This window comes from Aulostomus chinensis, chromosome 13 (genome assembly GCF_037954235.1).
Source record: "Aulostomus chinensis isolate RoL2024-O1b breed Wild chromosome 13, RoL_Achi_v1.0, whole genome shotgun sequence".
Lineage (NCBI taxonomy): Eukaryota > Metazoa > Chordata > Actinopteri > Syngnathiformes > Aulostomidae > Aulostomus > Aulostomus chinensis.
This window is the reverse complement of record NC_141332.1, coordinates 23636774-23663649: the sequence shown is the minus strand read 5'-3', so window position 1 is coordinate 23663649 and position 26876 is coordinate 23636774. Positions and strand designations below refer to the sequence as shown.

Sequence of the window (26876 nt, the reverse complement as noted above, 5' to 3'; positions counted from 1 at the left end):
GCATACCAGCACTGCACTGTCCTCAACAGACAGAGGTGCACAAAGATAAACCGCTGGAACCCTCATGTGTTCAGCGGGTCAGTACTTCTGCAACAATATTCATATTTCACCCTCAGTTCATGATCAATGATGAGGAACCTTGCTTGAAATACTCAAATACACCTTTCTCCAAGTAACTGAATCCCAGTAACACTGGAACTCTCCGTGTTTTACACCGTGAGGATACTGGTTATGAAACAACTCTCCTTTTATGATGTCAGATTCACAGCACGTCTAATCAAGTATATCACAATGGAGTGAGGACATCGTCAAAACACAATGCGTCTGGGTCAAAGCTGAGTGGAAAAGTGGAAACTTAAAAATAGTCATTATGTCATAATCAAAGGCAGCTTTTACAGTACTTAGCCGCTGCGGGTGTTCCTCACCAACCGCACCCATTTAGGCTTCCTTATTTTCCTATTATCGGGACATTGAACCACACTTAACCAGACCAAGATTCCCTTTTCACACCTTTAAGCTCAGCTTGCTCTTGTCCTTTTCATAGGCGGAACGTGCTGGCCCCTAAATTTGCATTCACAAGGTTTTCAATGACTGGAAAGGCATTTGTTCCACACTTCAACGGCTGCCTATGCTGGCTCGTTGGGGAACTCACTTTCTATTAGCGCATACCCCTTCTAGTCAAATAGGTCATGCCAATTTAATTCAGCAACACTCCTCTGGTATGCAAAGTCTGGTGCATACATCTCATGTCTAATCCTGTTTATTGCTGAGTCGTGCCTGGCAATTACTTCCAATGAATTATGCATACTTGTCAATTCTAAGAGGTCCACTCATCTTGTATTGGCAGGAAACTTCTCTAATACTCGCACTGCCACACACAAACCTCTTCCCATGTCTGGACTCTTGGTCCCGTGAGGTCCGTGTGTACCGGCTCGACAGCTGCTTTGGCTCCCTGATGCTAGTTTTGGTAAAGTTCCATCCAGCGTGGCCTCATTCGAGGAATAGGGTCGCTGCTTTTGCCTGCAGTTGGTGTCTGTGTTGATTTCAAGGTGGCTCCATGGCCTGCCTTCGTGTCCTCTTGGGTCACATGCGATTCACGCCGTCTGTGGATGCGGCTGCATGCAACTCGCCAGTGTGGTACCTTCTCTGTAGTTTTTCAATGTAGCGGAAGCCTCACTTTGGGTGCAGCAAAAGGTTTGAAAGACTCTCCGTCACCATTAGTGCGACTAAAGGCATGCCACTCAATGTTGCTCGGTGTTGTGATGTCAAAGCACATATAACACATAAAGCTTCACTCTCTTTTATGGTGAAAAGCATTCACTGTTCAGTCTGATGGCTCCCAGCATCCCCTTTCCTTCCCTCTTTGTTGTGTTGCTCACTGGGAAATGAGGGTGACGGCTTCTCGCACCGCCACAGACCAGCCTTCATCATCCAGAAACTGGACTTTGTCTTGAGGTTACCTTCTGTATTCCGATCAAATGATTGGGTTTGCTATAACAACACTGCACCTTAACTCCACCAACATAAAATATCTTATTCATGCAGAAAGATAAAACGAAAAAACTGTATCATCATCCTAAGAATTGCAGATCGAACTCTTACTTAGCTCCTTAATGGCAAACGATATTTCTGTCTGTTTCTATTAACTGACCATTTTTTTTCCCCCTCCTATTTTTTGAGCTTGCTGCCTCGAAAGTGGTATCAATACACGCGTAACATGAAAATATTAGTTTTTCGGCTATAGAATAAGAATGCGAAGTTCCATCAATAAGAGAGGTGAATGTTGATTGTGGGTAGTGAAGAAAATTAACACATCACATATTAAAAATCCATTCAAAACAGCTTCAAATGCTTCATACTTAGAGTTGTTGGTGAGACAAGTTCATGAATCAGCATCCAATGCAGTGCTTCTTTCATGGGCACATCACATCATCTGTCTTCTCATTTATATGCCTTACTCACAGATGTCCAAGTGACCAGAATATGAAGAGTCTGTACTTGTGGAAAATAATGCAAAACCCCGCTAAAAAGATAAGATAGAGCTCTCTCTTCTACCTTCCTCTAATTGTGTAAAAAAAAAAAAGAATAATGAGTACTGGCAGTCGTATCTCTGCAGCAGTATCCCGCTGCTACTGTGTGTTTGTGGAGGAGAATCTATGAGTACTCAACCTTGCTTTGCCCTCCGTTTCCATTGTCACTTCGTTTTTGAAAAAGTACATCAACAGCACTTACAGCACACATTGGACTTGGTCCCCGTGTTATGGCTGGGCATTCCAAAGTAACTGTCAAACAGATGGGGCCATCCATTATTATCTCCTAGGGGGAAAAAAAGAGGACAAAAAAACAAAGATTACAACCATGCCTGATGCCTTCCATTAAAACTCCTGAAAATAAGTCTTCGGTAATTGGAAAGTAGGAGTTGCTGCGTGTGACAACACTCAGCAGGAGTGAGAGAAACAAAACATTTACAACAGGGGAGGCGAGCTGACGACAAGGTTGTCGGGTACACGATGAGACAGTGAAGCGGACAAGAAAAGGAAAACAGGAAGAGGATGAGGGGAGGCTGGAGGAGCGAGGTGAGGAAGGAAATGACACACTTAAGTACAAGCCTGGATTTAATTGGTGGGGAAGTGAGAGGACATGAAAGAATGATAGGGAGCATGAACAAAAGAAAAGGAGATGAGATGAGAAAATATCGATAAAGCAAATAAAGCGGGACAAGCCGTGTAGGGTTAGAAGGAGGAAGGAACAGAGGAAGGGAGAGTAGAGGTGCTGGGAGAGAGAAAATACCCTATTTTGTCTCTTTTTTTCTAATATTCAGTGTAGAGAGTGAAAATAGAACATGCAGGGCCATGAAAGGTTTACATCATCATAAAAGTATTAAATGTACAGATTCTTGTCTCCAGGCCCAGCAGAGCACTTGAGAGACAGCGGAACAGAAAATACTTACAGGAAAAGATTTTTTGAAGGAGAGCATAGGAGGCTCCACTCATGATTTGCTCCTGAGACACATTACCTACCCCACACACACACCCCCCCCCCTCAAAAGTGAAATGAAATATTCTACGCTTCCTTCAACTTTGGTGCGACCTAGTTTCCCAGTTTCAACGATAACTCCAGCACCTTAGCAAAGGCTTATCAATCAATCATTCAATCAATCAAATTCTGATGCCAACACCAGTCGAGATTGGCCTCAAACGACTTGCCGCTGAGACGTGCTGGTTCTCTAGGAAAAATAATGATGTAAGAGGCACTTGAAATGAAGCGATTAGCTTCTGCACAGTTTATTTGGGTTAATTAAATGACTTTAAACAAAGGATTTTGATTTCTCTGAGCGCGATGCTCACTCACAGCCAGCCTCACACCAACACTCTTGCTCCACTTGCTTATGTCAGCTGCATATATAACTTCATGCTGGCTTATGTGAATCATAATCAGTGTGAAATGATTTTCTGAGTTTGAGATTGAAGAAAATAACATCTTAAGTGTCTAAGTGACTAAGTGAAAGCAGTTTTCAATCCAATCCAACGTGAGCTTTTTGTAAAATCCAAACTCACTTGTAGTACAAAAGTGTTTCCTTGCTGGGCCACCATGGGGGGGGGGGGGGGGGTGTATTATAAAAGGAGTCATTAGAGCTAAAAATGACTAAGTTAGATTGTAGAACTTCATGGGGCATTTTAGGACAGAATCAGGATTTTGAAAATTAAAATTCAATTGCTAATGCTGGGAGTCTCTGAGCGCATTGATGAAGAGTGATTGTGCCGCTCTGTTTTGATCTCCCTCCTTCATTGCTCCTCATCAACTCATCTGAAAACAGAATAATACGTTTTATTTCACTCATCTTGTCACTTGTGTTCATAAACCAGATCTTTCCATCTTCCTGTCAAACAAACTCGTCCTCAAAGACTCTGTAGAGGGACGGGGCATCAAAAGCCTCCTCATCTGTGAGGTTTCAATAAGAAACTAATTTAACTTGGTGATCGTTTCATTTGACTTCAGCATGAACAGATTAAGAGTCTGGAGCTCATAATTAGAGTGAGCAGAATATCAGCAGCAACACTATATCACACTGCTGTTATCCACAAGAAAACATACTGATGCACTACACACACACACACACACACACACACACATTCTTCCCCCACACACTTGGGAGAAGCTAACCTGTGTTAGACTCACAGGGCTGAGAAAGAGACTGAGGACAATCGCCAAGGTTTCATTGCTAAAAGTGAGTGGAATCAAACAAAACTGCACTTCAGAGCCAATCCAACATCTTCCGGAGTTGAGTACCTGTAAAAACTCTCCAACCAGCAACGTGTGCCTTGCGGAGTAACGCCCTCAAACTGTGCTGATGTCTGCGGCATCCTGATTTATGAGTCCCGTTTGTTTCTCCACGGTGGACAGCTGAGGATGAGTTAGCATCACCGCTTAGATGTGTCATTGGCCAAGTCACGAGGGTGTGGTTTTGTCGCCTGCTGAACTCAAACCTGCAGCATCCCGGATTGGCGGAATGTCGACCATATTTTTGGACTTTGTTCCCTCTCTGCACAGTCAAACATTCCCCCATTTCAGTTTCATTGTTGGATATGTGAGTCATGGCCTTGATTTACGGTTTACTAAATTACATTGCCTTGTCATCCGGTATATTTAAAAGGTACAAACTCTGCGACTCTTACAAATACGTATTATCATCTATAACTGGGATCCATTATATTCATTCTCTTGGCTGAACACGGCTCTCTAAAGCCCAATTTGCGCTGATGTAGAATTACAAAGTAACCTGCAGGGATTTAAGTTTTCCCCACTTTAGCGCGGAGTGTTGCAGTTGTACAAAATATAGCCTGTTTTCATGAAAATCTAGTGACTTACGGGCTGGAACTGGGACCCGCTTCAAATATCTCTCTATGTTTAGCAGCTGGGTCTTGATGAGCCAAAATCTTTTTGAGACTTTTGAATAATTTTCACTTCTTTTCTACAAAAAAAAAATCCAATTTTTGGGGATTCATTCCCAGTAGCCTTTGTCTGGAACATACACCTTCTAAGCATGTTCTTTAACTGGGGAAATGGCTCAGCAGTAAGAGGACAAAGTGAATTACTGACATCCACAAGTACACTAGAACTAGATTACAGGTATAAATATACACAGAGAACCACGCATTATCGTATTCAGCCCTGTATACTTGATGTCAGGTCTAGTTCACTTCAAGGCTAATTTCAAGTTAAATTACAGAATCTCGCAGTAACCCATTGTGTCTGCTTTCATTATGAACCTGTTACTTATTCAGATGGTTCCCTCTCATGCTAGTTGATCCCTGACCACTTTTCTGGTGTATTTTCCCGTGCCACATACAGCCCCGTTTACCCCTACCCACCCTGCCCACCCTGCCCACCAGCTTCTGAACTCACAAACTGCAAGAATCTCTGCTCGTCTGCCTCAGCGGTTGTTTTCTAAAGACTGCAATAAATCCTCTTGCTGCTTTATTCCTGTCTCAAGAGGCAGCGCTCGGCGTATGTTTTTGAATACACAGTTTATATTCTGGTACGTGTTGGATATAATCACTGTAATTCTTTTATGAAGGGTCTCACAGATTCCCGTTTAAAAAAAAAAAACGCAAGTTGAGAAAATTAGTATCAGTTTTGGAAAGTTGGTAAATTCCAGTGCCTTTTTAAAAAAGAAATAAAGACAGAAAAGGCTAATTTCTGAAAGAATGGGCCCTGCTTCACAAAGCAGGATAAATGGGTTAGCGAGGTTGTTTAAGGTTTAATCCTGTTTTTTTTAGCAACAAAAAGACGGTTCACTTTACACCTGGGTAACTTTTTTGGGTGGTGGTGGGTGTTTTGAGTTAGTCATCATTAGCACAAAGCTTAATAAACGTGGCTCTTTCTGTATTCCGGAGACATGAAGTGGTCATGTAAGAGGGAATAAATGCCTTGGTGAACTAAAGGCAGCTCTCTGTAAGTCGCTGAAAGGCACATTTGGGGTTAAGCACCGCTTTCATGTTCGTTCTGACTGAATCAGACATGAGATGCTCAACATAGGGCTCATGCAGAGCACATCAAGACACGTCCTGGTTTGACGTGAATATGTGACTTCATGTGAATTCCATTATTCATCTCGTGCTTCTACAATTCTTTCTAGTCCGTGTACATTGACTTACCGCATACTAATCTTGGAATCTGTGTACAAGTACAGGATTTGTAAAGAAAAAAAAAATGTCAGTGATCAAAGCCAGTGGGACACCGCCCTTCTTCTGTCCTTCAGATTTATCTTTAGTGTTCAGTGGGTCTTGTTTCCTCAAGTTTGCCACACTTCTGTAATGCAAATCAGAAAAGGGTGCTGTTACGCCATCAGCTAATAAAAGCAGCGAGAGAGATCGGCGCTTCTGGCAGTGATTGATAAGCCTCTCATGAATGCGTTTTCTCCGGGGTACAGGAGACGAGTCTCACACAGGGAGCTTCTGAGCGTCGCTCTTGGGACGCTCTATTAATCATACAGAGCAAACAATTAAAGTGCTAAATCCACATTTTTAGACGTCGCCCTTATCTGGTGACAGCATGACATCAAAAAGCTAAATCATGAATGAACACTGCGTTTTTCTGATGATTTTCTCTCCAGCCACGTCATAAAACGATGAGAAACATCAGCCTACACAGGAAAGAACCACGATGCAATACAGATGTTCAAGTGACACCTGACCCCTGGAATCTATTCCAGCGGTCTGCACAGGTGACTGCATTTGCAGCGACCAAACAATTCCCTTTTTTACTCAACGTCATTTCTGCACCCTTTGGTCGAATGGTTTTGTCAAATACAGAGCAGCTAAGTTGGTGGAAAGAGCGAGCAAATTAATTAATTTTGAAGTTAGCAGGTGAAAGTTTGATCAATCACAGACAAAGAGAAATTTTAATGTGCCTTTCCATGAGTTTTCCACCAACAAATGTTTGCTAAAGGGTTCAGGGCCACAGTTTACTGCTACCTACCTGTATTAATGACTTGATTCCATTAAAAACAGTCATGAGCAACTGTTTCGTTTGAATTAAAAAGTTAGATAAATTATGAATCGAACTTCAAAAAAAAAAAAAGTATAAACTTTATAAGGCTTGCACAAATACTTCTCATCATATGTTCTGGTTGCTTTACTGGAAAAAGTACATTTGGCACTAAAACGGATCGATGTGTCCGGCCCAGTGATTGAACACGTTTTGTGAGCGTTAAGTAAATCACTTATAAAGCTCAGAGTAATGGAGATGCACATTGTTTCAGTTTGATGTCACATCTGGTATTTACAGCTACAGCATGAGAAAGACATGAAAATGCCAAGTGTTGCTTGAATTTTTCTTCAAAAACTGGCAGTGGGGTTACATGTACGTGATGTGAGGGGACCGGGTCTCATTGTAAATTCAATAACTGTGATTTCGAGGACGGCAGATCTGCCATCGCGGGGTCGGTTCGCGGAGAGCAGGACTCCGACAAAATAGAGGATACAGTTGGAGTGGAGGAGCTGACATTGTTTGTCCTGGTGTGCTGCGATGGATCGATGTGTGCAGCTTTAATGCCTCCATATATGTTGTTGATAGCGGAGCTCCAATACTGGCACTTCATCAAATCTTCAATCAGTTTTTGGGTTTTTTTTTTGTTCCCACTGAAGAGGATCTGAGCCAAGCAGATGTCAGCTGCAGGGCCATTAGATCCAGGACCGAATAAAAATGATCCACTCACAGGACCCACGCACGCTGAAAGCAAACAGCCAGAGAGCATTGTTTAAGTTTAACTTCTTCAAAATGGAACGGATTGCTTGCTTGTAATGTTTGCATTTCTGGCCTGAATCAGGTTGAGGAATGCATTTGCCGCTTGTGCTGCAGTAAACGTTTCTCAACACGAAACATTTCTACTCTCCGGAGGAAAGTTGTTCCAATTGCTCCAGCCAACACGTAGCTGGCAGCTGAAAAACACTCCTATTAGGAAAAAGTAAAGGAGACAAGCTGGGTCATGCAGATTCATGAGCGCATTGTTAGGATGCTGATATGAAGATTTGTTCCAAGTGGAAATGTTACATTATTTAAAGGGATGAGTGTGTATTAGGTGAAGATGTGTTAATCTCCCAGCCCGTGTTCCTTCCCGGTGGGATGGCGTTTGATCTTGGACCACACAATCATGACTAATCCGACTTAATGGTGATGGATTTTGTCTTGGAGCACCTCTGACTTCAATAATTAGTGGTCTGTTTCATCATGATATGACGGCATCATGGAACAAGCATTGATTTTAATGTTGATTGGTGGTGGAAATGAGCCTAGAAATCTAGACTGCCCCTAGTGGTAGCAAATTTAATTTGCAGCCAGAGTCCATCTCAACGCAAGGGCTCAGGCTCCGAGCAGCAAAACCTGAACTCAGTTCAGTCCAATCACATTGTGTGGACCTGTTGGTAGGCGGGATCAACATCATGACACCATGTTCCTAACCTGTTTCGCAGTTGTAGATAGGAAGTTCCTGTATATAATAAAGATGGCTGCTGCTGGCGGACAGCAGTCCTACCAGTCTGTGTAGGTCTCAATTATGAGCAACTTAAAGTCAGACCTTTCCTTGAAAGAAGAACAGAAAACGGCACTTAAGTCATTCATATTGACGAAAGATGTTTTCAGAGTTTTGCCGACTGGATACGGGAAAAGTTTGACTGATCAGTTAGCTCCGCTGGTGGCTCAGCGCATGGGACTCATTAGTGGAAACCCGCCTGTGATTACTGTCTCGCCGCTACGCCGGCGAGTCGCACTCAAGTCTTGATAAAAGGGCAAGACACCGTTGACAAATTCTGTTCGACTTTGCCGGTGTTTTCACTGCCACATTCACGCCAAATTGCAGTGATCCCTTTCTTGAGGTTTCTTCCGTTTTTTTCAAGATGCATGTTGAATGTGCAAGCATGCTTGCAATCCTTATATTTTTTTTCCCTGCAAAAACAGCAACTGCCGTTGGGCTCCATGGCTTAAGAATTGCTCCAACTTCTCCACAACAAACCATACGTTTAACACCTCCATGGATTCTGTCCCGTCCCTCTGTCTATGTCCGCTCTGATTGGTTGTAGCGCTATCCTATTGTGTACAGAGGGCGTTTGAAAGATCGCCGTTGAGCCCTGCCAATGGCGTGTTTCCAGACCAACATCTTGATCGAGGTCTGGCTTGCTGCTGTCGCTTTGGTGCTCAGACCCTAATGAGAGCTGCAGGAAGTAATGAGGGTACCCGCGCACACCTCTGCAGACCTACCTGATAATGCCTGGATTTCCCATAAGGGAGCAGACTGACGCAGCACTGTGGCACAACCATCACTCCCTGCATCCAATAGGAGGCGCTACGAATTTTGAATGTGTCACGGTCAACATACGTCCTATCAAAACTGGCCACCTCGCCATGGTGACACAGTTCAGTGACAGCTCACACTCTTCTCAGTAATCCATCATCAAGCTATGGAGGTGTCTCTGGTTAAACTCCAGATGGATCTGGTCGACCCACTCGGAGGAGTGTTGCCATCAGGTGGCGCTATAATCAATCTGCCCAAAACATAACAGATTCTCCGTGTGCCGTTCCTACACCTCGTGTTTATGGGACATCAACCTCATGGTTTTCACTTAAACTTCATGAGAGATTAAAAATAAAGACAACAAAGAGACAAACGCCACTTACATGACCACCTTGGTAGAGGAGTCATAACCGGTTTACGACTGGGGCAGAAACCATGTCTTGGTTATTCTACCCGAAAGAAAGAAACAAACAAAAAACCCCCATCACAAATCTATGATGGAACCGGTGGAGAACCCCTCCCCGGCGACTGTGGTACACTGTGTACAGTGGAATATTACACTGCAGCACAGCAGTTTTCATTATTTATTGTGTGAATAAATTGTTTTAAATATTTATGCAACAATATTATTTTGTGACTACAAATGATGCAATTGTGCCGACAGCTGTAAGTTATGATGGAAAAGTTGATTCTGAGGTGTATTAAACGCTCTAATCCAGGAGAGGAGATGATGTTGCCCTCATCATCTAAAAGTCAAACTGGGCAGGAGCCAAGATGAATCACTCCTTGGTCAGCTATTGAAGTACTACCACCTTTTCAAAGGCCATCGGTGGAATTTTAAAAAAAAAAAGTATTTCTCCATGCTGTTATTTTGCTGTCAAATATTTTGAGTTGAAAATAACAACAGAGTGAACTGAGACCTTCGATTGAATTCTCAGAGGTTTGTTTATGTCTACCAGTCGCAAACATGCTCAGCAGTGGGCCCACAGCCTGCATATTGACTGAGTGAATGGAAGCAGTCAGTAAAAATGCATGGAGGTCAGTCACAGTGGCAACATTGATTGTTATTTCACTGTAAAGCGATTTCTATCCCTCTCTAATCAAGCTGAGAATCAGATTGTGTATTATTGAGCAAGAGGGCCCAGAACAGCGAGCAGAAATTCACCCTCTCATCCATGCTGTGAGCTCCAATTTAGGATTTTGCATCACAACAGCAGTACTTTGTTTAACTGTGGTTCCACCTGTGGCGAAAAACAATGTTTTATTCACATTTTTGAGGAAACCGCATCACCATGAGTGACAGGTAAGAGAGAGGGAGGGAGAACATGATGCACGTCTAATCCGTCAAACTGCAGATTGGGTGTGTGCAGGGCGACTTTGATACTGATAATCTGCAGATTGTCAGTTGCTATCAGAACTGATGCATGGAATTGTGACAGAATGTGGTTTTCAACTTGATTACATGCCGCTCGATTTCATTGTATGTTAGGTTATAAACAATGGAGCCTACAAACACATTATTTTGCACAACAAAAACTAGCTTTGGTGTTACCACATTTGCAGTCTCTCTTGTTAGCAACTTTAAGACACATAAATGCTTCCTAATGTACAAGGGCCATAGTTACTGACACATTTTAGTCCATAAAACAAATTGTTGTAATACATTACGCTCGTCTGAACCGCTGACTTTATTTGAGGCGTTTTAAATGAAAACCCATTCAGACAATCCCCCCGACTTTGAGACGAGGGAACTGGACTGGACCTGGACTCACTTCCAGGTTTCAGATTTTCAGCGTCACCCCCAGTCCAGCTGTACAGGAAGTCAGCTTTTATTGTGAATATTTTGTGAAATTATGTGCTTTTTCTGGTATTTAAGTTTAGTTAAATTCATGTCCTTACACATACGATGAAGGTGAGTTGTCCTCAACAAACGTCCAACTCTTAATCACTATGTTTTCATATTGTCAGACTGTTCAGCAGTCCAGTCGACGTCATGTCCTGATCTTTTTCGACCAGTGGACTCAGAAATAAATCAAAATAAAGCAGTGAGACAGAGAATATAAGTTAGATTAATGTCCAGGCAGAAAATCTTTCCACTGGACATTAATCAACAGAACACAACACTGATGGAGAAAACAACAACATTTTCCTTGACAAAGTTTGCAACAAGAGATGCGTAACTGTCAACGTCAAGCTGCCAATGAATTCTAAGATTTGGTTAAAAGCCCCAAAGGCCACCAGAACCAAGACACATTTAGCATTTGACATTTCCTCACTGATGGCACTCTAATCTAGTAGAAAAAGTACTCGTTTTCGGCATCCTTTTCAGACAGCATTAATTAGGAGCAAAGATGAAAATCTTGGATGTGATTCCATGGTTTGATAAACCATGGAAGTGAAATAATCAGAAATACTTTAGACTTTGACATCAAAGGCAGAAATATCTGTCTCTCGTGACATTACAGCGATGAAAGACGTCACTTAATTGCACGAATAGACTGATGCCCAATCAGACCAGTAATTGAAAAGCGGAGTGCGTCATTGAAATTCAGACAGCCGTGTCATGAAAGGAGGAGGAAGAGGAGGCACAATCTGCAGGAACATTAGGATGAAGCCTGCACACGATTTGAAGGGGAAATCAAGTCCTCATGACACGACTGGAGAGACACAGACGGGACTTACAGAGAAAACTCATTTCATTTACTTATTGATAATGACTCACCCTTCAGTGATCAATGTCTTACCATGCAAATAAACAGGGACCACGTGTGGGCTCACATCAGCGGAGCTCCAATCTGTGCTGCAGTCGTCCATGTGTCAGCCATGTGTTCTCTTCTGTCAGATACTCCGCGTTCTCCCGTTTCCAGTGAACAGCAATCATCTAACTGCTGGCCTCCAAAATAACACAATTTTTCACTCAACAGCTTACAGTCCAACTTGCGACTGAAGATGCCCATGTTACAAACCTTTCCCTTCATGAATTTTGAGCTAAAACTGTCACGTTGGTACGAGAATGTTTTCTAGATAAAAGCGCACAAAACTGTGGAAAAGCTGAGATTGTTAACATGAGATCTTGAGTTTTTTTTTAAGACTTAAAAAAAAGAAGAAAAAAAAAAGAACTGTCGGACATGTAACAATCAGGCAAACGCAGCTCCCCCTTACAAACACCACTAGAGCTGGGTGGCCCAGTGCTACGGCACTCGAGTCCATCAGTGACACGCTCAGCATAACTTTGGACGAGGTGGATTAAGGTCGCAGTGGATGCTTCCCCGTGGACTAGAACCCATGGTTGTGGAAAGCAGCCAGATCAGTTTACCATACAAATAAAAGAAGTAGGGTTTCAAACGCTAAGTCTAGTTTTACATTGTACTCTCACGACCTGCTACTGCTGGTTTTCTATCTTGCTTTCTAATCAGGTATTATGTGGGACGCCAAGTAAACGTAATTAGGTAGCTGGTGGGGGGGGGGAGCAGCAGCAGCATGTGCCCTGCAGTCTGGAGCTGCCAACTGCTGTTTTATGTAACCATTTCCTATCAAAGTTACAAGTTATTCTGAGATCCAGAGAAGCATCATGGTTGTCCCAAGGGATGCAGCTGGAACACAAACAGACGGTGCGTCCAGCAGATGCGGGCCGGTGCTGTTCTATATGCACAGTGCTCTGTCGTAGAAATGGGCCTGATAGAGAATGCAGTTCATGGTGCAGGGAATTCAAACAACTCCTTTGTGCCTGAAGCAAAAGGTAGTGTTGTCTGTGATAACCCGGGATACTTCCGACCTGCTTCTCCATGCAAGAGCAAAGTTCATTACTGCAAGGGAAACATTTGTGAACACTGCACTGGCTCAGCGTTACCTGAGGAGACATCTACTTAAATCCAAATGGAAGTCTTTTTTTTTAATTTTCATCTTAAAAGATGCTCAAAATGATGGAACTGCCCAGAGAACTCAGCATGATACACCTCATGGCCCCGCTCACTTAACCCTCCCAAGGAGGATTAACCTGTTAAGGTGTCACACTAGTGAACGGAGCCTCGGGGATTAAGGTTTAACACAAAAACTGCCTGACATTTATTTCCAGACGAGAACAAACGAACAGTGTCTACAAAACCAAAGAAAATACTTTGATCACAGATTTCCCATCTAAGCCCTTTTCACACAAGCAGCTTACACCACAAATGTTCCTGAAATTATCTGTCCCACTGTGGTGGACAGACGAAAACAACAGTACAGAAATTAAAAACTCACATCTCAAGCTAAGCAACTGTCATAACAACAGGTTGTTGATTTGTTTTTTGGAAGAGGTTCATCTGATATCCAGTCAAGCACAGTTTCGTTTGCTCAGGTAACACTTTTCATACACAGGAGAGAAGCTGCTGTTTTAGAGCCACGCAATCTTTTTTTTTTTTTTTTTTAATCCAAAAGATGTTTAAGTATTAGATCTATTCTGGAGATGTGTGGATAATAGAAGTAGCTCTTTGCTTGGCTTTATAGTAAGCAGTTGTCATGTCATTGTTCAAATACTTCCGTTTTCCAGTCAGAGAAATACCAGAAACAATGCAAGGCTGCTGTGGAAACGGACGTTCAGGGTTATTCACTCATTTATGGGTTTAAGGACTCGTTCTTTACTGTCACGATCCCTGTCTTGTGTCTCCTGTTTTATTTTGTAGTCATGTCCTGTCTTCCTGACCTCCCTCCTGTGATTACCTCATGTGTCTCACCTGGGTGATTGCACCACCTGTGTCTCGTTTCCCCTCTTATATTGAACCCGTGTGTCTCCTTAGTTCCTGGTCGGGTCATTGTTACTGTTACCGTGATCGTCATTCCTGTTCCCTTTGTCATGGTCGATCCCCTGTCTTGTTCTCTGCTCCTCCGTGTTTCCCTTTTGTCCCGTCTCGTCTAGTCAAGCCTCCTGCCTCACGTTCAAGTCCCCGGCCTCACGTCAAGCCCCCGTCCTCACGTCAAGTCCCCATCCTCACTCCCCGCCTCAAGCCTCCAGCTCTCAATAAACCTCTTTCGCACCATTCCTACGGTGTGCACTTGGGTCTCTTCTCCCCACACACCCCCGAACGTGACATTTACGCTATTGATTTGCTGCCTGTCATGTGATGCGAAAAACGCTGTCGCTCCTCTGTGCACAAACACACTCCGACCACATTGGCTGTACATGAGACGGATAAATTCATCAAGTCGTTATGCAAACTTATCCTCCACAGAGTAGCAGAGGAGCTGGAGCCCAAACCGGCTGACGCTGGGTGAAAGGCCGGGACCGTGGGCGGGGATGAGATCGCTCTCCAGCTTCGGTTGAGATGTCAGCAGCTGAACGTTTATACATGAGAGGTGTAATATGAGCAGGAAGTAACTGAGACCGTGGAGGATCATGAAACATCCCAGTGGTCGCTGCTCTCCGAAAAAACCTGATGTTGACATCACAGCGACTGAGCAGCTGCTACCTTTGGAGTCCTGCTGGAGTAAATCTTTGGCTGGCTGCACAGATCCAGGCCAATCTTATGAAAACTATCGCCAACACAAACACACAAGGGGGTGCACTTTATTGAAGCCTCCAACAGGGAGAAGCATCAGTGTAACTAGAGACAGCTTTCTTCCCCCCTCATGTCTCCTTGAGGGAAACACTGAGTAGTTGTAACAAAGAAAAAGATGAGATTGAAGTTCTGCCTGTGAATTGAGATTGGAGGGATGTTGCTTTTTAAAAAAAAAAAAATCAGATTTGAAAATCTGTTTGTAATCTTAATGTTGCTAGAATACAATTATTACAAATTATTATGTTTTCTGTTAATCTTTGTAACAATTATAAACTGTCTGCAGGTCTTTCCAACCAATAATCTGGACAACCGGCCAGTAGATATACGTACAGCCCTGTTTATGGATGTTTTATGAACAGTTGGAGCGTCAGTCATTTGTATGAATAGTCTATCCTTGTACTTGAAATTCTGTGTAATACAGTTGGAATTAACAGGCTTTGGGAAAACCTTTTCCTTCATATACTGTAACTGTTCAATTTATTTGGTCTGCTTCTGTGCTGGAATGCACATCATCATTAATGCAGCTACCAGCAATGTAGAAACTCCATAATCATCTCGTCAATAAATGCTGTATCAAATACTCTATATCACTAACTGTATGTCAAATACGTGTGTGTGTGTGTGTGTGTGTACTCTTGTGTGTTCAATCACTGCCTCTTAATAGTACGTCTGCAGCTACGTTAGCAAAATAAAATCAATTCAAAATAACATAAATCATAATAATAATAATAATAGTTGGCCTGGCCTCAAAAAGGAGTTTCAACAATGTTTCAACCAGATCCAATTCTAAAAACAAACCACAATGTTTCCACAACCTCACCTCTGGGAACAAGGCCCAGTATTTCAGGGTCTCCTTTGCCCTCCCCGCTGACAACGTGATTGGTCAACGCCGCTTAATTGGAAAATAGAAACCAGAAGCTTCCTGGCATTTATATATTGCCAACAGATTCTGTGTTGACATGCAGAATTTGTTTATTATGAATGGCCGGACCTTTAATTAACTTGCTGGCATTCTCAAAAGCTTTTGTTGCTCCGCCCACTATGCCCAACATCATGATCATCAGTGCCCCTGGGTAATGTAGTTCATAGACTACTAGCAGCCTGTTAGTGGTACAAGAAGAGCTGCGTAGGCAAAAGAATACAATGAAGTGTTGAATCTGCAAACCGGCACCCCCCGCCTCACCACCTGCCTCACCACCTGCCTCACCTCACCTACTGTCCACTTATATTGCGTAGTTTCATTTCTCTCTACTTGGTCTGATTTGCACACTTTTCTCCTTCTTCAGCTTTGAGGCAACATTGATTTCCAGCCAGCCACACGATGGTGGCAAACTCATTCATGTATTGATCCTGCATATTTTGCAATCAAGACCCCAACGGACCAAATCAAAGTAGACTCATAACAATAGCACCTTTTTCTTTTTTGTCATTTCCTGCCAGACCTCCCCTCTAGGTGACGAGTTATTTGTCCGATGAAAGTCTACTACATTTTATAATGACCACAGTAGGAGCCGAGGTGATTGAGAGAGAGCTGCTGATGGAAAAAACCCAAGCACGTACTTCGAGTGGTTTTCTTGTCTTTCACACAGTCAATGTGCTGTTTATCTTGTCTTGTTTGCATGTTGGCAGGATTGCACTAAGAACTGCTTGGGCCGAGGACAAGAAAGATCATTACGCGGCACATCATGAGGAATCGCCTCCAACACCGCAAGCTTTTCATTGATTAAATATTCAGAGCCTTGAATAGATGTCACACAAAAAGCAGCAGACCTGCAAACATCTCAGGACTCATTTCAGATGTGAATGCATCCAAATGCGTACAAAAACCACCCTTCAGTTGCTAGACAGCCACTCTACCTCCGAGCCATGCCGCCCAAAAGACCACAAATGGTGAAACCAAATTCTGCCTGCTGACACTACATCAAATCCTGGGTCCTACACACAAGAGTTCTCTGAGGGCCCCCCAACTGTGCCACAAGGATTTTCGAGGGCTGTCTTCCATTAGAGCCCTAATGCATTCATGGGAGGATTAATAGAAGCGGGAGTAGTTATCCACCTTGTATTGATTTTTACATGTATATTGAATACTGAATGTGGTAGCAGCTTTAATGTTCCATACAGACATGTTACAGACAGCTAGTTCTCTCTCCCTCTCTCTCTCTCTCTCACACACACACACACACACACACACACACACACACACACACACACACACACACACAGCTCCACCTCCTTTCCCTCACTGATGGTTAGTTGTTTATCTTGTGACAGAACAAGTTCACAGCTCCTGTGACCAGCAGCAGGAGAGACATATCGGCTAAAATGATGTCACTCATCTGAGTCTTTGCTCATACGAGAGCTAAACAACCACAGATTTAACTTCACAATGACAGGGCTGTGAAACATTTTTAGATGAGAGTGACCCATCATCAAAGAGGCATTTAACAAGAAGGCATTGATGGGGACTTTGGTCCAACTGCCCCTTATTTTCAAAACTAAGTTCAGAGACTCTGAGTCTGTTGCAGTTCAGAGGAAAATACTTCTGGAATTAACTTCTGCTGTTGCACCACAATGTTTACGTCATTCAATTTCCACAATTAATTTGATTATTCATCTAAAGAAAAGTTGAATATTTCTCCTGTTACTGTTTCCACACTTTGCGCTGTTCTCCTAATTGCAAATGAAAAATCTGCTCTTCTTAAAGCCTGTTTATATTCATCTTGAATATAATCTGAAGTTTCAAACCCTTGAACATCCATAAACACACCTCCTTCACCTGTTTCTTGTTCCACCACTTACTTACATGTAAATCAATGTGACTCATTTTGCAATTTTCTGTTTTCTACATGTTTTTTTTTTATTGCACCTTTCTTCATTAGAGGAACTGAGAGTTGAACCAGCAACCCAGTGGTTGCGAGACAGCCACTCTACACCCAAATGTGCCCCAAATATGAGCAAACACGAGGTCCATTCATATTTTTTTCATTATATTTTCACTAAAAGTGCTCACAAACCTCATGATCGGGTGCAGACCGGGAGAGGACATGTTCTGAAGAACGCACAGTACAAACACGGGGTTTTTAAGGGCTCATCTTCATCTCAGCCACTGACTCACATCTCTCATCTCTCAGGCGACTTGTGGTTGTGTTGCTTTTGGAGTGAATTCATTCAGACAAAAGATCGAAAGACTGAAAATGGATTGTATCAAATTGAGGGGTTCACCTTGGTGGGAACGGAGATCGAGTGAGGCCACATGACTGTCCTACTACTTGGGCAGCATCATACACGATGACTTATGGTCAGCCTGCCAAGCAACAGGAGTGCAGTCATGGAAAAACCCCCACTTCTAGAGCAGATCAAGGGTAATAAACTCCTACTTGCCCACTAGTAACTAGTAAATATGCTACGTGGACAGTCAGAGCGGATGGTTTCGTAGACAGGGACCACAAAAACATCAACGTTCCACTCTTGGACCCCCTGTAGTTTGCCTACAGGACCTACTGGTCAGGTGTATTTGTTTGGAATGAAAAGATTATTCTAGCATTACATTCTGAGAGCAGTTTAAATAATTGTCCTGCATTAAACCGGCTCTCAGGGCCTTAAACCCAGTGCATATTGAGGACTTCCCGGAGCGCTGTGTTAGGAAAACCAAGTCTGGAAAAAACAAACTCGGTGTGCTCATCATCTCCTGCTGCAGCACCTCTCACAAGCGGTTACACTACCTCGGGTTTAAGTGAAACAGTCTTATTAAGCCACACAAACATGGACTGCTGGTCAAACCGTTCCGTTAGCGTGCCTCTTCTGAGGTGGAACCCATTAACATGAGAAAACATTAAAGGCAGTGCAAGAGATGATGATGCTAACAGCATTAGCAGCAGTCTGAAGGAGTCGGAGTAACAGTAACTTCTCAATTAACGGTAAAATAAAGTACTGTTTCGAAAATGTAACATTAAGGTGCTGAAACTTCTACCAAACCCTTTTTTTGAAATGCCATGTGTTATGCTATGAAGGGGCAAAATAAAAATGTTTATTTTTCAAGCCACGCCTCCCTCCCCCTGTTTCCCATTCCCCTAATGAGCACACCTGCAGCTTCTCCATTCTGTTCTCCACCAGATCGGCGAGTTATCTCGTGCTTCTCACACTCCAGGAACCTGCATTCCCTAACCCTGCTTGAGCCTCCCTTCCTGACTGTCTTATTCCCTGCCTGCCAGCCCTGTGTCAGCCAGTACCGACCTATGCCCAAAACCTCGGCCACGCTCCTGTCTACACCCCCCCCCCCTTTAGAATCTGTTGTAATAAAAGCGTGGCCAAGGCTTGGACATAGGTCTGTACTGGGAAATCTGCTGAAGACGTAGGGGCAGGGACACCAGGCAGATGGGAAAGGGATGACGCGGGGAGGAAGCCAGGCAGGTCAGGCAGGATTAGGGAATGCAGGTTTGTCAAACGAAAGCAACTCCAGCAAATATCTACAAAAGCACGTACAACATGTGTCCCACCTTTGGTTTGTTGGTATCTGGTCACCTCACATGGAAACCTGGCTATAGGTTTTCTTGTTAAGTGGCCCATCGGGTTGTTCTAAATGGTCGTCATGTCAACACACGTTGACTCACCACAGTTCTCCTCATCAGCCTGGTTTCCACAGTCGTCCACGCCGTTGCAGTGAAGGAGTTGAGGGAGACACACACTCAAGTTGCCACAGGGGAAATATCCAAGAGGGCACGTTGGCTTTTCCTCTGTAATATTGAGCGCTGTGAATAAAGTAGGAGACGTAAGATTGTCATTATAATTGAGTGTCAATTCAGCCACTTGTCTTCATCAGACTTAATGATGATTACAAATCTCAAATCACTGCATCTGCTCAAGTTGGGAGAGAAGATGGTTAATTCAATCAACTCGTCATGCGCTAATTAAGGGCGACAGGGTAAGTTCAGGCCCCTCTCATCCAAGAAGACCTCAACACAAGAAGTCATGTGACTACATATTAAGGAAGTACACTTCCTTTGAATAAACTCATGATGGATTGACACACATGGAGACTTGGACATTACTGCAGAGGACATGTATCATGCATCTTGAATAAAAGAGGTATTCTGGACATTATTACATGTTCTTTAAGGCAGCGTGACAAATAAAGTCATAAACTTTGCAGAATTTTGGATCCAAGCCACAGAATGACGCTGGATGTGAGTTGCCACAATATAAAGACAACACTTGGTGCAGTATTCTGTACTCCCAAAGACTTTAGTCCAAATCCTGGCTAGGGGATTAAAACTTGACTTTTCAAATAAAATGTGCATGGTTCAGCGGTCTTGACAGTAATGCCTCTATCAGCACTGGTGGTGAGGTGCAGAAAGACCAGGAGCCATTATTCATCATCGAGAGTTTTTTGTGGGAGTCAGTTGATCGGCTCAATGCTGAAAGCTGTTTTGAAGACAATATTAGACAACAGTTTCACAGCTGAATGAATGTAGATTTCCCCTCTGTGACAATCTCCCTCTCTTAGTGCCATGAATCAGTTCAAAGATTTACTCAAAAATGTCCTTTGGTCATCCATCCATCCATCTCCCCCCGCTTATCCAGGGTCGGGTCGTGGGGCCAGCAGCCTAAGCAGAAAGACCCAGACTTCCCTCTCCCCGGCTACTTTGTCCAGCTCCTCACAGGGGATCCCGAGGCGTTCCCAGGCCAGCTGAGAGACATAATCTCCCCAATGTGTCCTGGACACGTGTGCCTGGAACACCTCCCCCGCGAGGCGTCCTGACCCGATGCCCGAGCCATCTCATCTGACTCCTCTTGATGTGGAGGAGCAGCTGCTCTACTCTGAGCTCCTCTTGGACGGCGAGCTTTGCCTTCCGGCTTAGTTCCCTCTTCACCACGCCGGACCGATGCAGATCTGCATCACTGTAGACAGCACACCAATCTGCCTGTCGATCTCACGAGCCATCTTCCTCTCACTCGTGAACACGACCCAAGGTACTTGAACTCCTCCACTTGGGGCAGGGTCTCATCCCTGACCCGGAGATGCCACTGCACCAGACCTTCAGCTATGAACTCTGTGCCGACCGTGCTGTTTTTTTTTTTTTTTTTAATTTCCATTATTATTTCTTCTGTATACTTTGCCAAGCCGTGCAGGGCTGTGTAGTCATACACAATCAGGTAAAAGCACAACCAACATGCCTCCGAGCTGTGACGGCCCCTGTTGTCCCAATCAGACACACACCTTGCGCTCTGAACCTCATCGACTCAAGCACAGCCAATCATCTGCAGATGCACCTTCAAGTGGGGAACATTTTTGGAAAGGACATTCAAACACCTGCTGTTCTGGGCTGCCGAGCCAGCACGTGTATGGCCAAAGGGTGACGCTGGTTTGTTTCCCCCCATATGAAGAAAACCTTAACACTGGTGTTATAACAGTGCTACACGAATAGACACTGAAATAAATTATTATAAAATAACAGCTGGGGTTTTTTTTTTGTTTTTTTTTTAACCATTAAGCACAGGCTACTTACCTGACGCATTCTTGTTGAATTGTTGTTCATCCATTACTCTGAATGATAACCAAGGGTTTTGATTGCTAGCACTTAAGTCTTACATTCCCATCTGACTGGAACCAGACATATAAATCCTACCAAGGCCATTCTGTCTCCCAAACAGATGGCAGGACATTCTCTAATGGATGCTTAAAACATCTGTGGAATAGAAGAGTAGAAAAATCTTGTAGTTATGAATACTTCAAAAACCAGACATCATCTATTGTGTGCTATGCACATTATTTTAATTTTAATTGCTGATTACTAAGTACCCCACAAGAAATCCTGTTCCTTGGTCACGCTCCTCCAAAAAAACCTCTAATTCTTCCCATTTTTAAATCACCCCCCCCCTCACAAAAAGTGACCACTTTTAACAAATAACAACATAACATCCACAAACGACAACCACAAATCAATCTACAGCTTTCTTCTGCTGCGTCTGCCTACGAGCTAAGCTACATCAACGGTCGAGCTAGCAGCACCGTGTGTCCCTCGCCACCTCAAGGCATGGTCTCTTTCACCAAGACACACTGGTTATTGACCTGCTGGCTTAAATGTATTCATTTTGAGGAAAGAGAGATGTGTGAAAGCTACAGAGACTTCTAACAGAGGACTGCTCAACCACATGGAACACAAATGGATCCCTGATGGATATCCATGTTTATACTGACACATTCTAGATGCATCTTTCCTGTGTTCCAATTAAACCCTCCCCTCTCTTTTCCAACCACTTTATCCTGTTGTACGAATACATGTCAATACGCAGTAATTGGACACTCTCGAAATGTGGTTTCAGCAAGATTAAAACTGCATTTGTTTTCCTTATTCTGAACAAATCTGATTACTGGTTCCAAGGGAATCGTAAGTTGAAACCTGGTGATAGTTATCGTCTTCGCAGTCTCCGAGGTGACACCAGAGTGCGCACAGTCTTGCAGTGAAGGAGGACACATTCTAAAGCTCAGACAAGACAATAGTTCCGACTCAGGAAGGCTAACACAACTCCACAAGGTCAATGTGTCAACCTGTTAGTGGATCTAAGATATAGTGATTGAGGAACTCTTGAAAAAGTCCATTTTCTTTGGATGGCGTGGCTCACGTTCGCTGGTAAATTTGCTCACTCTCACTCTCACTCAGGCAGGTTCTACTGGGCTTTTAGAATGTCAGGGCTAACAAAACCCACCCCACGCAAAAATGAATTGAACCTGGTCCTCGTTAAACTTCTTGAGGTCATCTGTCAGGTGCCTGATATTACAAATCCTACATTCAGCGGAGTTGAATTTTGATGATTCTTGGTGAAGTCATTTGAAACAACCAGCTGCGATCCTTCATTTATGCATAATTCTGGGAGACTCTGGAGTAGATGCTGTGGAGGCAAGTAAAAGCATCTTTGCAAGCTGAAGAGATCAGAATGTGGGAAGGAAATCATCTCTTGCTTTCACCAGTGCGGCAGGAAACGCTCCGCTCTGTCACATCATCAGCATCTCACAGCATCAACGTGCATGTCTGCATCATCACTGTGTCCAACAGTACAAACTCTGGCGTCAGTTGTACGGTTTTTCCACTCATGTCAGATTTGAGTGATGACTTGGCATTTGCAAGCTTAAGAGAAGTTCTGAAAGGGCAGACACCCCCCCCCCCATCCCTATGACGCAACTTTAAGTGAACACCAAGACTTTGAAAATGAAAAAGATTCAACAGTTGATCTACCTGACATATAAAATTCAGCGGACCAAGCCGGTTCTGCGAGGTTCCAGTATGCGTGCCGTTTCGTTAACAGAAGGTTGTTCCACGAGAACGCGTCATGCAAACATGAGGTGAGGTTTGCCTGGTTTCTGAGCATTTTCATCATACTTTTTAATTTATTCCTGCATGTTGTTGAAGTTTTCTTCATAGCTGCTCCAAATAGCCACAAGTGAGATTAAAAATTTATTACGCTTTCACAAGTCTTGTTGTGGAATGAGACCCCAAAATGATGCTTAAAAAAAAACGTGTTGTGTTTTACTCAATATGACACCAACACAAAGCTGTGTTGGTCAAATAAAGCGCAGTATCAGCTACCAAAGGTTTCATCTCTCAGCACTTCTCTTTCCCAGAGTACAAGATGAACACCAAAGGAACATTCACACTAGAATACGGTTTCAACTCGCAAAATAATAAATCATCACTGAAGTCAGACAGTGGATTTAGTTTGGAATCTCGAAAGTACCGCGAATACTTCAATAAGTTGTGAGAGATGCGGGCAGTTGTACCCAAGATGGTCTAGCATACGGTCTCTAGTTGGAGGGGTGAAGGGAAAACTGAAGAAATAATGAACATCAGTCCTTTCAAGTGAATAAGTCTGAGACAGCAGCTAAACCACATGTCGTTCTCTTCAGCTGGATAGTGGCCAGGATAGAAACCAGGGCGATGGTCTTTTAGACAAGCCTCAGCAGCACCAATGCACAGGCCATGTGTGCTGGCCCTTTAAGGGATCTCCAGGGTGCGACCGTGAGTTGCTGCGTATCTTCTACACCAGCGGCTGTGAGGGGAAAACTGATCTAAATCAAGTGCATGAAAAATGGAATCTTCAAGGATGGCTGCAGTGATCCATTTTTCCCCCAGAGCCACTAGAAACAAGAGTGAGGGTGTTGCCTGGAGTGGCCCGATTTAAAACGACAGATGTGGAGAACAGAACTAAATATAGGTGCATTAAGGTCATTTATATCGAAGCTCCTTTCACTGCCTCACCAGGCCGAGCAACTTCTCTGGCAAAACTGCTGAAAATATTACGATGAAGAAGTTTTCTCGTCAACTCACTATCTTGACAGTGGTGCAGAGATCCAGCTGCATCACTGCCACCATCTTTACTTTTCCTGACACCCCAGACAAGTGATGATAACCAGACAGGAAATCATGTTATGAACTTCCAGCCAGTGCTGATAGTGCTTAAGCTGAAACGTAAATTTTGAAGCCTGACGTCAACACGGTGCTACAGAGAAGCGCAAACACAATGAAGTTTTCACATAAGTTGTGGATCTTTTGCATGCTTAGATTTGCAAAGTTTATTTCTGATACCAGATATCAGCCGTTCATCATTTGATCAGTTCTATCCAGGAGCACACACCTTCTTTGTTTTTGTTTTTTCTTTTAAATCTCTCTCTCGCTGCCTCACGCCGCCCATCATAGCTAAGTCTTTCGAGATGCAGTTCCTCCACTTTATCAGCCGCTTCAGTTTCAGCAGAGTCAAACCACCAAAGACTTTCTGTCTCTCTGTCCCCATAAAACACCTCCTGTCTCTCCTCATGGGAATTCATCGTTACTGGAACATCATTCACGGCCCTCTACCATCACTCGCCCCATCAACTGCTGCAGCGAGCAGCTTGAAATATTTCATCGTGAGCTCACCAAGCAGAGTGAATGAATTTTACAGGGGAGAACAAAGCAAAAGGAAGCAGTGGATGTGGTGGCTGAGCTTCTGTGGACTGCCTCAACTGGTGTTTGCTCTCCATCCAATGCACAAGTTCAAAGGAAACATCGAGGAGTGAGCACAGAGCATCTTTATGAGAGACTTGTCTCAGTGCAAAGCCATCAACAAATACTGAGATAATTTATCCCACTATTATTGCATTATCCAGTCGAATTACTCCGGAAACTTCCTCCAGTCGGTCGAAAAGAGCGGTGGAAACGCAGCCCATTCAAACAGTACAATTCTGAAAAGTGAGTTTTTGCAGGACAGCAACAGAACAAAAGTCCACACGCAAAAGTAAAATTGGGGCCACATCATTATCACTCTCACTTAAACCACTGAAAATACTTAAAACCTAACACTCTTCAAAGAAGTGCCACTGAGGACACAATTTGATTTCTGTATTTCCTGCGAATTTAAAGATTTTCTCACACCAGAATATCAAACTGGCCTTTGGCTGTATGAGATCCAAAGACCAGGTGATTCCCAGACATTCGATGTGATCCTCACGGACCACCTGCCCTCAACGTGAATGACACTCTTTCCTCTCCACTCTGGGCGCTTAAAGTCACGTCAGGAAAGGTCAAGTTGAGCACATTGTTCTTTAAATAAATACAGATTTTGTTTGACGACATCACACGTTTGCTGTTGACCGGTGCAGCACTGCGCAACTCCATCAGTTCAAAAGAAGACCTCGAGGAGAATACTCTCGTGTGGGAATTAAACCGATGTTCACTGCACTGAAAAACAAAACATCCTGAGAGTTACAGAGTTCTAATCGCCTTTTCTGCACAGTTTGACAGTATTACAGTTTCCTGGTGGGTTTAATCGGAAAAAAATCGGATTTAATGGCATCTCATTAGACATTAAACATTTCATCTGTCTCCAAGCACAATCTGACCACCTTCTCTTTAAGATTTTTGTCACAGGGGGCAGATTGTAGCTGGCGTGACTTCAAGCAACTCAGTGAATGAGAACCAGAGTAGATTTCATTCACAAGACTGCAGCGTGCGCCGGAGGGAGCTTTTTTTAAAGGCAAAGTGCGACGTCCACTCATGTCTCAAAAGGAAAGAAACAAAAAAGGAGAGAAAGACAGAGAGAGAGAGAGAGAGACAGAGAGAGGGAAGGAAGAAAGAAACGCTGCCAACTTACCACACACTCCATATGCGAATATGACAGCCACGTACACATGCATGATGTCTGGTAAAGTTTCTCTTGAAATAAAACAAAAACAAAAGAGCGACCCGGAGCGACGTTGTCGGGCTCTTTTTTTTTTTTAATTCAAAGTAAACACCCGCGTAAAAATAACACCAAAAGTTGTTTTCCGTGTCGCTGTCGGTGGTGACCGCGGGCACCGTGCGGGGAGTTCACCTGTCGCAGCTTCGCAAGAGCCACTCAGACTGCCAACGAGCGAGACAGAGGTCTGAGGGACGTCTGACCGTGACGCACATGCGGCATTGGAGGCGGCGGCGGCGGCACAGGAGCAGCAGCAGCGCGCACGAAGGAGGAGGGGGGATGGTTTCTGAGGCGAATGAAAATTTGTTGAAATTTACGTGTATGTGCGTGTGCGTGCGTGCGTGTGTAACTTGAGAGCGTTGCATACGTGTGTTACTTGAGCCCATCCCGCGGCACTATTTTAATCCAGTTTAAAGGAAAAAAATGCCTGGATGACTCGAGAGAATCAGCTGAAATCTTCACACTCATCAGCACCAGGGTGAACTCAGGGGATGCGGCCTGCGTGTAATCCATATGCCACGGGCTACGGATGACGCCCTCTACTATCTGATGAAGCCGGCATCACCAGTACTGTATGAGCCAACAACACTCCTTTATGGACGAAGTTCTTTGGGTTTCTGTAACAAGAGACGGTCCACTGAAGGCTGACTTGTTTCCAGACAGTTGTGTGTATGAGTTTCAGGAGTCCACTCATTCTTATCAGTGAGAAATACCGAACCTCTGACACTGAGTTGGGATGGACCGCAGACAGGGGAAGCGAACAGGCTCACCGGGTACCGGTGAACTACGGGTTTATTCTTTGCAGCTTCTCTGCCACGTCCAGGTCATCTAATAGGGCT

The 26876-nt window shown here is 43.7% G+C and overlaps 1 protein-coding gene across 3 annotated transcripts in view; it reads right to left on the bottom strand.

Annotated features, from left to right (window-relative positions):
• Positions 1-26262, bottom strand: part of rxfp1 (relaxin family peptide receptor 1) — a 47543-nt gene extending 21281 nt beyond the window's left edge. For all 3 annotated transcript variants that reach the window (XM_086222196.1, XM_086222197.1, XM_086222198.1), the window contains exons 1-3: positions 25954-26262; positions 19440-19577; positions 2233-2316 (exon numbers count right to left, since the gene is read on the bottom strand). In XM_086222196.1, the coding sequence (XP_086078322.1) occupies positions 2233-2316; positions 19440-19577; positions 25954-25996 (265 nt within the window). In that variant the 5' untranslated portion in view covers positions 25997-26262. The remainder of the gene's footprint in view (positions 1-2232; positions 2317-19439; positions 19578-25953) is intronic.
• Between the last annotated feature and the right edge of the window lie 614 nt (positions 26263-26876).